Source organism: Rhipicephalus microplus, chromosome 1 (genome assembly GCF_043290135.1).
Source record: "Rhipicephalus microplus isolate Deutch F79 chromosome 1, USDA_Rmic, whole genome shotgun sequence".
Lineage (NCBI taxonomy): Eukaryota > Metazoa > Arthropoda > Arachnida > Ixodida > Ixodidae > Rhipicephalus > Rhipicephalus microplus.
This window is the reverse complement of record NC_134700.1, coordinates 58001725-58017714: the sequence shown is the minus strand read 5'-3', so window position 1 is coordinate 58017714 and position 15990 is coordinate 58001725. Positions and strand designations below refer to the sequence as shown.

Below are 15990 nucleotides of genomic sequence, written 5' to 3'. Positions count from 1 at the left end.
GTAAAATAATGACGCGAAGGAAAGAATCGGCTGCTTCAGAGGTAGCACAAGATGAAAGAGCTGCCGTCTCCGCGTAGCGAGTAAGGTGGTCTACGGCAGTAACAATCCAACGGTGACCGGCTGGCGTAAGCGTAAGAGGTCCGTATAAGTCTATGCCCACAAATTCAAAGGGGGTGGACGTGCACGGCCGTGGTTGCAATGGCCCCGTGGGAAGATACGTGGTATGTTTTCGTTGCTGGCATGACGCGCAGGAAGCGACGTACTTAGCGACAGAAGAAGAGAGGCCAGGCCAAAAGCAGCGAGTCTTGAGGCGATCGTAGGTCTTGTGGAACCCTAAGTGGCCAGCTGTGGCATCGTCATGAAACGCTTGTAGGACTTCCACACGAAGTGAGCGAGGAATGACGGGAACCCATTGGTTACCGAGAGTATGGTAAATTTGCCGGCATAATGTTACCTGTTGAAGCTTAAAACGGGCAAGTTGTCGTCTTAGGCGGCTGTTTGGAGCACGCGAAAAACCAGTGAGCGGATCGATGATTGTGCGGCAGTAGGTATCGGCATGTTGGAGCGAGGCGAGATCTGAGGACAAAAGAAGGTCCGCCGAGGCAACTAACTGTTTCGAAGCAGCAGCCGTCTGTTTGGTCACTTTGGCGGGCGGTGACGAACAGATGGAAGGAGACACTTCGGCGCTTTGCGAGAGCGGGCAACGGGACAAAGCGTCAGCATCTTGGTGCTCTCGGCCCGACCTATATGTGACGCTGTGGACATACTCTTGCAATCGTAGTACCCCACGGCCAAGGCGTCCCGACAAATTTTTGAGAGACGATAACCAACACTGAGCGTGATGGTCCGTCACTTCTGTGAAATGCCGGCCGTATAAGTAAGGACGAAACTTTTGTATGGACCACACGATGGCGAGACATTCTTGCTCAGTGATGCTGCAGTTTTGCTCAGCAGGTGACAGAGTACGGCTCGCGTAGGCCACGGCTTGTTCTTCGGAAGCGTGGTTCCGCTGAAGAAGGACCGCACCGATACCAAGTCCACTTGCGTCATTGTGTAGCACAGTAGGTTCTGCAGGGTCGAAATGGCGAAGCACTGGCCGTGATGTGAGGCATCGCTTGAGTGTGTGAAAAGCGGCTTCGCTGTTATCCGACCAGACAAAGGGTGTGCTCGTGGTCATAAGTTTGTGTAGAGGAGCCGCAATAGTAGCGAAATCACATACAAAGCAGCGGAAATACGACGCTAAGCCAAGGAAGCTGCGGAGGTCTTTCTGTGTGGTTGGTGTAGGAAAGTGCAGTACCACGGCAACCTTGTCATGATCGGGCTCAACGCCATGTTTACTGAAGATGTGACCTAATACCTTGATGCTGTGACTGGCAAACCGACACTTCTTAGTGTTGAGCTGGAGACCGGCCTTAGCTAAACAAGTGAGGACTTCGTCTAGCCGTTCCAGGTGCTGTGAGAAGCTGGACGAAAAGATGACAATGTTGTCCAGGTAGCAAAGGCAGGTCTCCCATTTTAATTCCTGCAGTACCGTGTCTATCATCCGTTCGAATGTGGCTGGGGCATTGCACAGGCCGAGAGGCATCACATTGAATTCAAAGAGCCCATTTGGCGTAGCAAACGCAGTCTTCTCTTTATCAGACTCGTGCATTGGAATCTGCCAATAACCGGAGCGCAAGTCGAGACTTGAAAAGTACTCGGCACCTTGTAAAGTATCAAGAGCGTCGTCATTGCGAGGCATTGGGTAGACGTCCTACGAGTGATTTTGTTGAGACATCTGTAATCAATGCAAAACCGTACCGAGCCATCTTTTTTTTTCACTAGTACGACAGGAGAAGACCATGTGCTTGTCGAAGGCCTGATGACGTTGCGCGCGAGCATGTCGTTGACTTGTTCCCCTATAAGCTTGCGTTCAGAAGCCGACACACGGTAATGGCGGCGGCGAATCACACGGGATCCGTCGGTGTCGATACGATGGGCGGTCACTGTTGTTTGACCCAGACCTTCGGAACAAACGTCAAAGCAAGTTTTGTGCTTCATTAATAACGCTAGCAAGGCATCAGTTTGCGTTGAGTTGAGATGTTCACACAAAGTGGCCTTGAGAGCAGTAAATGCATCTTCCGTGGGCATACACTTTGAGAATGACGAAGCAGATGAACCAGTGACGACACAAAAGGGTGCTTCTTTGGTAATGCTGGCAACAGTGGTCCCCTCTGGCAAAAGAAGTGGTTCTGGCGTCGTGTTGCAGGCCGTGATGCTGGCATAACCACGGGAGAACCGCACAAAACAAGATGCGATGGTGATCCCCAAAAAATGCAGCGCTGGCAAGGAACAACTACAGTGTCACCATCTAGAATGTCTCGTGACTTGATCGTAAGGACACGTTCTTGTCCGGGAGGCAGGTGGAAATCCGCAGCTGTCACAAGGTTGGGCGACGAAAGGTCGGCAGCAGAAGAAAGCTCCGTGTCCGTAATACGAATGAGGGGCCGACCACACGATATTACAGCAGACGCCGCTGACATGAAGTCCCAGCCTAACATTATCTGATAAGCGCACGAAGACAGCACAGCCAATAGTATGTGATGACGAATTCCATCGATGAGAATACGAGCAGTGCACAACCCGGTCGGGCGAATGGAACTGTCATTAGCGCCGCATTACATGGGACCGGAATAAGGAGTTTGCACTTTACGCAGGCGAAAACACAATTCACGATCAATTAACGAAATTGCGGCTCCAGTGTCTATAGGGGCGTCAACAGAAACACCTTCCACACAAACAGGCAGCAAATTAGCTGGACGAGACGGAGGAGTTGTAACGTTCCGACAATAAGCAATTTCCCCTCCAAAAACTGCACCTTCTAGTTTTCCGAGTCCAGAGAGATCGGAGCGGGACGCAGGGGTGATGACGTACGCCGAAACGGTGACGGAGAACGGCGGCGAGATGAACGACAAGGATGAGGCCCAGCATGAGACCGTGGAGGGGAGGGCGACTGACGGGAGGTTAATGGATATGGTGCGCGATTGTATTCATCGGGTCTCGGGGCAAAGTCTCTCTGGCAAGCTGAGTAACCACGTCGTTCATCCTGCTGACGGCGGCGGCAGAAACGGGATATATGACCCCTTATGCCACAGTAAAAGCAGATGGGGCGCGGAGGGCGCCATGTAGAATGTTGGCGTGGCTTTGGCGCTTGCGTTGTCATCGCAGCCACATGGTCGCATCGGACGTCCGCAGGCACGGTTGGAACTGGTGCAGGGGCCCACGATGCAACTTCTGCGTACGAAGGCACTGGGAAGCGCACAAAGAGACGGGGCATGTGCAGCGCTTGTCATTGATGCCAGTTCGTCCTTGATTATCTCTCGCAGGTCGGAAAGAGGTTTGTGGACAGACGCAACGGTAGAGTTGCCTGGAATAAGGCCGTGAAGTTCTTCTCTGACAATTGTGCGGATAAGGGCCCGCAATTCATGCTCTTTGGTAAAGCGAGCATCGCAGGAGGCGTGTGGAGGGCGCATGGAGTGAAGCGCGTCGAGGCGTTGGCATGTAGTGATGACGTCCTGGACGGTAGTCGGATTCTGGATCACGAGAGCATTGAAGGCCACTGAGTTGATACCTTTCAGTAGATGTCGGATGCGATCGGCCTCCGTCATTTTTGTGCTCGGCGACAGAGAGCCAGAATATCTTCAATGTAGGACGTATACGATTCGTCGTCCCCCTGGATGCGGGTTGCGAGCTTCTGTTTCGCTACTACAGAACATCCTGCAGAAGTGCCAAATACCTGACGGAGATGCCCCGTGAAGGCCGACCAATTGGAGAAGTCGCTCTCGTGGCTGTAATACGAGGTTTTAGCGACGCCATCGAGGTAAAAAGGAATGTAGCGCAGTTTGCGCACCTCGTCCCAATAATTACAAACGCTGGTTCGATAATAACTGTCCAGCCAATCTTCGACGTCTTCGTTGAGAAGGCCGGAAAATACCGGAGGGTTTCGATGAGAGGTACTCACGGTGTAGTGAAGCCTAAGTGGATGAGAAGGAGCGGTTGCTGCAGCGGACGCGTTGGGTTCTGCCATCGCTGTTGCTTGAGGGCTCAAACATCGACCACGTCGGAGCTCCAGGGGTGACGGGTAGAGCAGGAGGACGTGGGAACCGAAGCACGCTCCACCACTTATGAGACCACGTCCGGTACGGCAGCAACCAGGTTATCTTTTTTTAATCCAGACGCACGAGCCAGAGAGCCAGCCCGCGTGACATACGATGATCATCACTACAATGCTTTGGTCATACAGATGAAGATGAAGTACATAGTCAGCGCTCACAATATATATATATATATATATATATATATATATATATATATATATATACCCATTCAAAATAACAACCGATGTCTCATGGTTACATCTTCTATTATTGTGTGCATAGGGAAATCAGCAAACCGCATCAATTCGCAATGCAACGCTATTGAAATGAAGGAAAATTCAACAATGAAGAGTTTTGGGGTGGAGAGAGGCTTCATCGTGTAGGTGCCGGCGAAATCAGTATTTTCAGGTTCGCCGTAGGCCAAGCACGATAGCCGGCATTTGCAGTTTAATAACTTGTGGATAAGAAACGATTATCAAGCCTCCCGGTCATGTAATGGAACTGGATTGAAGTACTACCACGTAAAATGTGTGAAAAGAGTGGCCAAATTCATTAAAATGTGTAAAGAGAGAAAGGTGGGGTAGGAACTTACGTGTGCTCTGTGGTTGCCGATTGTGATCTCTAACACAGTCTCAGTTAGACCAACGTACTGGGCGTCAAAAAAAGGCGCATTCGAGAAGGTAGATGACGCTTACGCTGTCACAATTGAATTTGCATTTTATTTGATGAGAAATTGATGATGCGGTACTTGTGAAGATGGATACCTTGTTTAACATTTGACTGATTATTCACCTAAGTTTGTTGCAGGGGCGGCTGCTGTGTATTCTGGAGCGCTAACTTGAGAGGGCGTTACAATATTTTTTTAGGTTCCTTGCAGGTCTGTAGACGACGCGTGGAGGCTTCGTGAAGACACACTGACTTTTGTCGCTCTCAAGAAAAATGTTGTGGTGCCTTTTGGGGATGCGGATTAGTTGGGGGAGAACTTGAATATGTTAGAACAGGATTGGGAGTAAAATTTGCGGAATTGAACTTTGCGTCTTTTATCAAATGGCGGTAATCCTGATTGTCATATTTTTTTATCAGCGACATTTATGACAAACTGCGGGTATTGTTTTCCGAGTTAGGACCTTGCTTAGTTGTTGACAGAGGTGAAATCAGCCTGTTCAGAACATGTACGCCTAAACTGAAGACATTGACTTTATGGTATGCCAAGTTAACAGTGCTTAACGTGGCTGCTGCCAAAGTGGAGGTATTGGTGTCTGCCAGTCGGTTTCTTGTTAATGGAGGTCACAAGCTTATCATCCAAAGATATTTATGACGAGTTGAGGAAGTCTATGGTAAACGCAGAATATCAATTGATTAATGAAATATTCTCGTGAGCATTGTCGAAATCACCTATGAAATTTATAAGCTTCTCTTCTCCAAGGCACCAAAACAGAAAGATGTCATCGCAAACTTTCAATACAAAAAGGGGTGGAATGGGGCGCTACTTAAGCATTTTGACTCCAATGTACTCCTAAAGAAATCGGCATAGTTATTTTTGTTAAAAAGATAATGCAATTCTTATTTTGATTCATTTCTCTTTCTTCCCCGGGAAACACGTCGGTTCACAACTAATGATGCCGACACCGACACTTTGGTGACGCTAACTATTTCAAGCTATCGTTTTATTATTAGTCACCAGTACCTTGAACACATAGACAGCGTTAACCTGAAGCGGAGAGCCTACCCCTCTCCTTCACTATAATACTTTGACCTCGTACTTACACTACTAGCTCTTATTAGCTGATGATGCAGCCCACTCCGCTCATGAAGTATCACGTGTGGTCCCAATTCCTCTATCAAGAACTGACGCAGCAAGACAGCTTTACTTGATGGCTCGAGATATTACACGCACGTTCTGGTCGTCTACAAACTTCGAAAGGTATCGTTTATGTAAATGGATTCTTCACTCACGCTGCAGCTACGATCGCAACTTTCCCGCTCGCATGGGACACTGTCATGCCGCCTTTGGTTGGGTGTTGCATTCACAAAGACATACTTATTTCACATCGGTATGGTAGACACCTCTACATGCGACTCCTGCGGAGCTCAAGAGACCATCCAACACGTTCTGGGCAGGTGCGCTTGCTACGAAACCCAGCGATGTCAGCTTCGGATGGTTTTGAACCAACTGAAGTAAAGACCATTATTTGTGCAGAAGACTCAGGCACCTTGGGCATGTGCCTCAATACCGCAGAAACCGACCAAAGCGTTATTACAGTATTTCAGCACAACAAACCTGAGTGGCCGCTTATAGACTGTGTGTGCTCCCCCAAGTGTGCTCGTGGTTTTGTCGATTTGCTCTCTCCTACCTCTTTTATTCTCTTCATTCTCTTATCTCAGTGCAGGGTGGCAAACCGGAAGTGCATTTGGTTAACTTTCCTGCCTTTCCTTTCATCTGCATCTGTCTCTCTTTCTCCCTGCACTGCCAGCTCGTGCCCCCATTGTGGGGACGCAGCTAACTTGGAAAATAGGCTCTGACAATGCCCCTTGATACTCGGCAGTGATCATGCCAACCCGGCCAAGTGGTGCTTCGCCATTAGGAACCCCAACAAGGAGGACCAGCTCTAGGAGAGAGGCCCCAACGCGGCGATCAGGCTTAGCCTGTCCGTTCATCGTGGAAGAATCCCATTGCGAGCTAGTTCAGTTTTTCAGGAGTAAAAATGAAATTATTCCGTATATGTACTACCGTACAGCTTTCTAGCTTGTCTTGCGTTTTGATAAAGTCTAAAATAGCCCTTGCAGCAGTTTTCGACACTGTTTGGTCGCACATACGCATCACATATTCCTGTCCCTATCATCATTCCTTATGTCCTGTGTAGAATTGACTGCACCAGCAGAGACCGGCCTCTGTGCCTTTTAGTGAATTCTACCTCTCTATTTCATCTATCGACAGCTTGATTTAGAGACTGACACTCAAGAAAAGAAATACTGGTCCTCACGAAAAATTCCAGAACTTTTTAGATTTGACTTCCAACTCCTTATGCTTCTTTCCATAGGTGGTCCCACGGACGTTTCCGAGCCACACGTCGTATCCATTGTCAGCCAGTACGTATCCTGAAATATCGCATTGAAAAGAGAACAAATTACATATGTAAAAAAGAAGGTCATGTTCTCAATTTAAAAAAAAGGCTTGCTTGCTTAACCAGGCTCATCACACTTTTAATAAGTATAGTATAACTTGTCCAAATAATTTTATAGGTCATGTACATCGCTTGTTGTCCAAAAAAATTGACACTGAGGCCATGTCGATTCTGATACAGACGTGGTTGCTTCGTTTGTTGTGCGGCCATGCATCTCAAAAATAGAATTCATATTGCTCGATATAAGAAACATTTTTTTCGCCGTATTAACCTTGAATATCACGAAAGCTAATGACAGCGTGCAGCATGTGAAACTGCTATATTCGCTTCAGGGCTTAAGACTGCCTCAATACCGTGCGGCCTTAATCTCTGCTTTTTTAAGTGATAGATAATTTTACTGCCCGTAGTCTGGCACGCACAAATGACGCAGGAAACGTACTGACACGTACACATGAACGTCAACAAGCGTCTCAGTTGTGACTTTGCTGAGTTTGAAAATCGCGCCAAACTTGCCACCAAACGGAGAGTGCAACGACTTCAGTGACCTTTTTGCGCCTGGTAACTGCAACAGAATTGTTCCGGTGAAAGCCCAAGGCAAGCGAAGACGTACGATTGTCCTTACCGTGAGATGTGCGGCAGAATCACCCTGGAAAACCCACGTATTCGAATAAAAAATATTGCAGCATATCCACGGAGTGAATGATAATGAGTGGGGCGTAGCTTCGATTGGTTTATTCAGGAAACTGTAAATCACCCGCTGGCCACGTCCGTCCGTCTGTCCGTAGTTCGTCTGTCTGTCTTTCGGCGTGTCTGTTTACCTGTCTGTCCGTCCATCTGTCTGTCGCTATGTATGTCTATACGTCCGTCTGCCTGTACGTATGTCTGTCCGTCTGTCCGTGTGTACGTCTGTCTGTCCGTCCGTCCGTCGATCCACACATCTAATGAACACTCCAAGTACCGCCATCTTAAATCTTTCCATAGTATATTCAATACACGTACCGCAATCCAGCGGACATTTCAAGGACTGAAACGAAAAGTGGCTAGTACGTAGAGGAAACCCAAGACCTACGCCTTAAGGAGCTTTGCCCCTAAAAGTGCTCAACATCATGAGGCACGTAACGTGTTTTCTTTTCTCATCGCAACCTACCCTACTTAGCTTCCAGCACTTTTGTTGGGACGAGGAAAGAGAAAAGCAATCTTTTAACTCCGCTCGTACTGGACTGATTCTTAAATTTTGGAGGTGTTCAATTCGTGAGGCAATCGGCTCTTCAAGTGAATCCACTTCATGGTTACATAAAAAGTGTTTTAGGGAATCTTTAACTTATCACTTTGTTACGTGGGCGGTGGCAATGCCGCTCCAGCAGTAAACGAAACAGTCGGATCATGCCAAAAGAAAAGCTGCCAGTTTCATTCACACTTGTGAACATATAGCAAAATAAAAGAAAGAGAGATGGGGGTGAAAGATTGCGCACTTGAAAATTGCGCACATGCATACTTGAAAGCTGAGGTCACGTTATTCAAACGGAGAGCTCATTCTTCTTTTTGTGAAACTCGGCGATTGCTCTAGCTTCCAACTCAAGCTTATGTGGCCAACCTTCAAGTGTGTACTTGTGAACCTGGAACAGTACCTCATCCGCAACGAAGATTACCTGAAGATCCTTCAATGGCAAGGCTGGCTGATCTCACTCAATCAGAGCCAGAACCCTCATCCTGCTTTTGTCTTCCTGTAACGGTTGTGGTAGACGGCTCAGAACATCGACATTGCACATATGTTTACCAGATCGATGTTGCAGTCGATATCGATAGGCCCCAAGTATGATGGCCCAACGCAGAATACTAGCGGCAGCCATAGCAGGCGTATAAAGATCGGCGCCTAAGAGACCCAGCATTCGTTGATTGTCGGTGATAAGCGTGAACTGTCTGCCCAGAAGATAATCTCGGAATCGCGTGACGCCATAAACCAGGGCCAAAGCCTCACGTTCGATCACTATTTTTATGCAGTAGTCAGGGTCCTATACCTAAAGCCAGGTGGTTGATACAGTCTTTCCGTTCGGTGAAATAAGGCCACTTCCACACCATAAGGTGACGCATCGCACTGCAGAAATAGCTCTTGTGCGGGATCTAATTGCGTTAGCACTGGCTCGGAACACACAACAGCTTGTGTTTTTCGGAAGGCATCGTTTTCGCGCTTCTCCCAAGATCATTTCGATTTCTTTTCTAGCAGATCATATAGAGGGCTCAGGAACGTGAAAAGATTATTCAAAGATTTGTTGTACAAAGAAGAGATGCCTAAAATGCAGTTCCGTGCCATTGCGAGGAGTCTGTGCCAGCCTAATTGCTTTGATGCTATTCTCTGAGGAATGCAACCCAGCCGCGTCAATGATGTGTCCTAGATACACAACTGACTGCTCCCCTATTCGGCACTTGTCCGAGCGGAGCTTGATGCCGTTTTTTCTGAAACACTGCAAGACTGCTTCAAGGTTCGCAGTAGACATATCGTTCACATCTGCTATCAGGACGTCACCTAGCCTCACCGTGGTGGTCTAGTCGCTAAGGTACTCGGCTGCTAGCCCACAGGTGGCGGGATTGAATCCCAGCTGCGGCGGCTGCAATTTCGCTGGAGGCGAAAATGTTGTAGGCCCGTGTGCTCAGATTTGGATGCACGTTAAAGAACACCAGGTGGTCAACATTGCCCGAGTCTTCCACAAAGGCATCTCTCATAATATTGTAGTGGTTTTGGGACGCTAAACCCTCCATATCAATCAATCAGGACGTCATCTAGGTACGCTTGAACCACTGGAAGGCCTCGCAGAATTTCCTCGATGGTTCTTCGAAAAGTCTCAGAAGCTAAGGCTATCCCAAACGGTAGCCTATTACACAAAAGAGGCCCCTGTGAGTGCTTATAACCGCTATCTTGCGTGAATCTTCGTCTAAAAGAATTTGGTTGTAAGCGTCGCGTAGATCTAAAATGCTGAACTGCTGCCCTCCGCGAAGCGTAGCGATAATGTCGCCCACTACGGGCAGAAGATATCCCTCCATTTCACATACTGGAGTAAAGTAACTTTGAAATCACCACAGATGTGGACTTGTCCGTCACGTTTCAGCACGGGTACCACGGGGGTTGCGCATTCAAATAGAAAGCTGGCGTAATGATGCCTTCGCCAACGGGTCACTCTAGCTCGGTGGACACTTTGTCAAGCAAAGCAAAAGGAAGTTTTCTTGCTTACAGAATTTTCTGGTTGTTCCGTCTTTTACACGAAGCCTTACTGGTGGTACCTTCATGGCTCCCAGGCTCTCCACAAAAAGGTCTCTGTACTGTTGCATCAAGGCTTCAGCTGCTGGACATTCCAGCTTCCTGTCAGATGAGAGGGACGAGATGTGCTAAAGCTGTGCCCCTCGGGTCTCGAGCATCTGCAACATGTCACGGCCACAAAGACTAGGACCTCCGCAGTCTAACGCAACGAGATCGCGGTCAACTGTTGCATACTTGTATGAAGCTTGCATTTTGACAACAGCCTGCACTGGCATCTTTCCAAGATAGCATGACAGACTTATTGCTGCTTTAGGAAGCGGTGGCCGCTTATGAAGACAGTTTCCGTATATCACTTTGGACAACACGGAGACAGGTGAGCCTGTGTCGATTATGATATTCGGTGGCACTCCGTTCCATGTAACCCATTTGTGTAGGGGCGGAACCAGGCTCCCCTTACTATTCACTGACAATGTTTGTAGTGCATTACACTCGTTACCTTCACTTTCTGCTGAACTGTTATTGCGAAGGCTCTGTTGGTGGGGACCGTCTGTATGCATACTCGTGCCAAGTGACCTTGATGGTCACGTGTGTAGCACCTGCGCCATCGCAATGCGTATTCCGTGGCATGATAACTATGTTTGCCACAGCAGCTGCAGTGCTATGATAAGCTGTTCGGTTCTCTTCGGCTGATTTCATTTTGCCCGTTATGCTTCACGCTGAACAACCCGATGGTGTGACCTTGCCTGTTCTTCTGTTGAGACCCTAACTTCGCATTTCCGGTTGCTAGGGCTAATGCTTGTGCTCCTGCCAGCGTCAAGTCTTTTTTTGCTGGTAGTTGTTTCTGCAGGGTTTTCCACCACACTCCACAAACGATGCGATCACTCAGCGTTCGCTCTAACAATGAAGAGAAGTTGCAGTTATGAGGTAGCTTGCGAGTCTCGACGATAAACGCCTGCACGCACTGTCCTTCTTGTTGGTTTCTGTGAAAGAACTTCAAACTTTCTTACATCTCGTTCGGTGATGAATCATAATGCTCGGTCTAGCTTGCCACAACTTCTTGATAGCTCAGCGAGCTCGGATTTCGGGGTGAGATTCCTCCCGCACAGAATTTCAATGGTCCTCAATTCTAACGCTGCCACCAACAAGGCCCTTTTCTTCGCGTCGTCAGTCACCTCATTTGCTTCGGAGTAGGCATCAATCTTAACAAGACACACTTTCCACTCATCTGTATCCTCTGCAAGGTCCGGAAGCTTCAGGGCCACGGTTGCACGTGGGCTGATGGGTGTCTTCGTCTCGGTTTCGTGGCAGGCACCCTGCTTAGGTGGATAAGTGGGTATTCTCGTCTCCACTGTTACGTGGGCGGTGGCACAGCTGCTTCAGCAGTAAACGAGACGGTCAGATCATGTCAACAGAAAAGCCGCTAGTTTTACTTACACTCGTGAATACATAGGAAAGTAAAGGGGAGAGGGAAGGGAGCGAAGGATTGCGCACTTGAAGATAGCGCACATGTGCACTTGAAAGCTTCAGGCATGTCATTGAGTAGGTTACCGCACACTCATTATTAGCAAACGCGCAATCGTAGTTTTTGCACAATAATAATCTGTGCAAATTTCGTTAATGTACTGACAAGATGTAATACCTCAGGTTGAGTCATTTAGGTGTTTATATGTAACTGACACCAAAAATACATACCCGGAGTCCCCATAAAAAACAATGCTGCTAAGAGAGCACGTGCAGTAGGGATGCTGCGTACACTTAGCAATAACCATGTGGTTTGCTAGAAACGTGCTTGTCATGATTTATTGCATCTATTCTCGAGAGATGTTAGAGCTCAGCGCCATTTTGTTTTATGGCGCACCGGCCTATAAAGTTCGACCAGTGGTTCTGTTTGAAGGTTAATCATTACGATTGTGCCTGCAGCGACCTAAATATGCTCCGAACAATATTTTATATGAAGAATCGTTTCCTGTTCTTTCTAACCAAAAAAATTTATATTTTAACCGTAAGAAGGGTCCTAAAAATTTATGCATCACCTCAGAGGAGGTCACAATATGTGCTAATTAACAAGCAGGCCTCAATTTTCAACCACAAATGGTCTATATTGTGGTGCATCCCGGTTATTAGGGTCGAGGCTTCTCTTATTTTAATGGGGCACGGACGTAGCAGAGCGGCGGGTGCGCTGAAGACGTTTAATTGTGCTCGGCTTCCTTGGCTCGCATCTAGTCGGTGTTACCCGCCCACCGTCTGCAAAGACGGATGGACAGATGGACGCTGCGCACCACTCATCATCACTCAGTCTAAGATTATGCTGCGATTTTTTTTTTGCACAGACATTTTCGGACTCGTTAAAAGTTCTCTTTTGGGAAGTACTTTTACTCAATTCCGAAGATACAAATAGCATTGAATTTTAGAGTATATATTTGAAAAGCACTGAACGTTTACCATATCCATATATAAATGACATTTTGGAAGCTCATTTGGTCGATCTAGAAACAACCATTATGATAGCGACTGTTGCTTCTGTTTGTGAACAGGCGTGGGAATTGTATCATCCTCTCAAGATTGGGCTTTCTCGATTGGGATGCCCCACTATACACATATTAACCAAGCTGAGCTACTATCAAGAGTCCTAGCGTTGGCCGAATCACCCCATGCTATATCAACGGCGGTTGTTATAGGAGGTTGCCTCTCTGTCTGTGCTGCCGTAGGCGCACTTAATATTTCACGTACCTTAGAGACATTCTACTCGCTCATTCCTATAGAAAATGGTGACTCGTTGAACTACTTTGGATACACGGCTGTAGAGACTTAGCTCTCAATGGGCATGCAGATACACAAGCAATATCTTCCTATGATGCTCCTGTTTTGCCTACGTCGGAGTATATCACAGCAGCGTGTTTTGAAAAGCGTACGATGGCCAATTTCCTCGAAAGCTCTCCTATGTTTTCATCACAATTTTTATACTTGAAGTTTTCTTGGAAGAGTAGGTGGTGTTTATCTAGAAAGGAGGAAATAGTAATTGAAATGCTGCATTGTCGAGTTCCTTCACTGAACTTTTACTTTCTGAGGTTAGGTCTGGCACAGGCGCCTTTATACCTTCACTGTAATCCGAATAAATTTCTTGAGCAGTTCTTGACATGCCGAAGATATACAATTCAAAGGAGAAAACTACCAAACGAACCCCTCCGAAAGTTGTGCCTAAACTTGTCACTTCCAGTGATTCTTTCATTCGGCCCAATCACATTTGGTTTTAGCCACAGGAGCGTTTTCAACTCTGTTACAAAATTTTTGTGAGAGTTTAAAAGAATGAATTGTAAGTATTCTAAATTCAGTTGTATCAGGTACAGATGTTCTTGTTTGTGTGTTGTACGTTATTTCTAAAGCTAATTTTTGTTTTGAAATCTTATAATGTTAAGTATTACCTGTTGTGCCGAATAAATTCAACCTGTTCCTTCAAAAAATGAATTAGTTTCGAAAGAAAGGCACCGTCCAATTCATGGTCTATTGCCCCGAGTGGGTTCCACCCAGCTGTTGAGGAACCAACCAACGGACTAAATGCACTACTTACCTGCCGTTCACCATATTTAAAATGTGGGGACTAATTCTTTTTTTACTTTTCTTCAGCTATAACTGAACATTGTCAAGTATTTCTGATAATCTTGTACTTTTCATTGTAACTCATATGCGTGATATCTGATATATGTTACGTATACACTCTAAGAAGTAAAGATTGATCATTGAGTTTGCGCCCGCAGTCACTGAACACACAAAGCCCCTTACCATTCTAACAATACATAACAGGCATTTCCGGCGATTCCGACATTTATTTTATATCCCCAATAAAAGAGCTAGAACTAGCCGAGTGTGTTTGCAAAACGCCACTACGTCATAAGTGACGTCACTTCTAGTAACGTGAGTCAGAAGAGCGTCTTCGAAAGCAAGTAAAGATTAGGATTATACTGATAATTTATTAAAAAATGCCCTGGAAGAATGGAAAAGTCAGAGGGCTGAGACATATATAGAATAAACGTCATACACATGATATTGGAAACAATGCGAAGTGAAGAACTAAAAAGATAGCTTGAACTGATAAAGCAAGCGCATCATAAATGAGAGCGAACAAAGCAAATACAGGAACAAGCTGTTTAAAAAGACGGTTAGCATACAATAAATGCGAGATACGCTGTAAATAAATTGGGGGAGACAGAAGACCTAATAATATAGATAGATGTGGCAACTAACCAAGGGACTGCTTGGGGAAGTCGAGCACCAAGGAGGCTGAGTCCGCCAAAAGGCCTGTCATGACGAACACCGGTCCACGCTCGCAGCACGCCATGCCTGTCTCGTTAGCACCGCAGTGTCCATCCCTACCGTGGAGAATCCGGTGCATCTGCAGAAGGTAGCCGTCTTGCGTGGCAACCTCGTGTGTCTCCAACGGGTAGCCCTTGCTGCGAACCAGCGTCTCCTGCATTTCGTACAGCATCCAACGATGGCGTGCATCCCTACGAGGCCACGGGTGTAGACGGACATACTTTTGGGCAGGTGGTTCGGGAGGGGTGCATGGGGTACCATTAGGATTTGATTAGCAGCAGGACAGGCAAGTCATCAATTTGTGCTCCCTTATTTTCTCATCCCCCTCCCCTAGCGTGCGGTAGCAATGTGCACATAGTTAACGTCCCTAGCTTTCGTAATTTTCTTCTCTCTCTCTCTCTCTAGTGCTCTTTGTGTCTTGGTGATAATGGTTTCGGGAGGGGGTGCGTGGGTCAGCGAGCCACTTCCTGGCTAGAATACTCTATCAGGCAGACGTCATGATTGCCCTTCGTCGGTGGTGTTAAGACGCATGCGCTCGGCACACCGACTCAAGTGTCTCTACAAATTAACTCCCATCCAGCGGCGCTCTCTTGGAGCTGCAGAAGTTAACAGCACTGTTATTGTTTGTCAAACTCCCGTCATTGTAAATGCAGTTCAGCTGAAAGATGCAGCTGTTGATCAATTTTTCAAAATAATTTACTTTCGGTGCATTTATTCACGAGTGCGGACTGATTATTCGGTTGAAGCATCACACAGAACCCACGAGTAGACTGCAAGAAAAAAAGTAAGCAAGCAATCACTAAGCAAACAAAAATAGATGAGCGCAGTTTGTACTAAGTCATGCGAAGCTGTGTCACAGAACAGCTGGAAGGAACCCATACTACATATCGCCAGTTCCCTGCAACACTGTGAAGGTTATCAGGCCCTTCATCAGTAGGAAGGACGACCAGAACCTCGTCTTCCCAGTGTTTGCTCACACACGCAGGGCAAGCAAACGCCGCGACACACTTACGCCAGGACCGAATGGCTGGGCGCCACGAAAGTGCAGAATCACCACTCACAATGAGACAAGTGGGCCGTAGGGTTTGGAGAATTTTAAGTGGCAGGAAAGCAGGATGGTGCGCAAAGGACGTGGCGAGCGGAAGGCTGTCATCGAACCGGGCGC

General features: G+C 47.1%; 1 protein-coding gene across 1 annotated transcript in view; it reads right to left on the bottom strand.

Annotated features, from left to right (window-relative positions):
• LOC119178013 (lipase 3-like) overlaps positions 1-14985 on the bottom strand; it is a 144698-nt gene extending 129713 nt beyond the window's left edge. Inside the window, exons 1-2 of the mRNA XM_075866117.1 lie at positions 14757-14985; positions 7121-7235 (exon numbers count right to left, since the gene is read on the bottom strand). Of these exons, the coding sequence (XP_075722232.1) occupies positions 7121-7235; positions 14757-14985 (344 nt within the window). The remainder of the gene's footprint in view (positions 1-7120; positions 7236-14756) is intronic.
• Positions 14986-15990: the final 1005 nt, after the last annotated feature.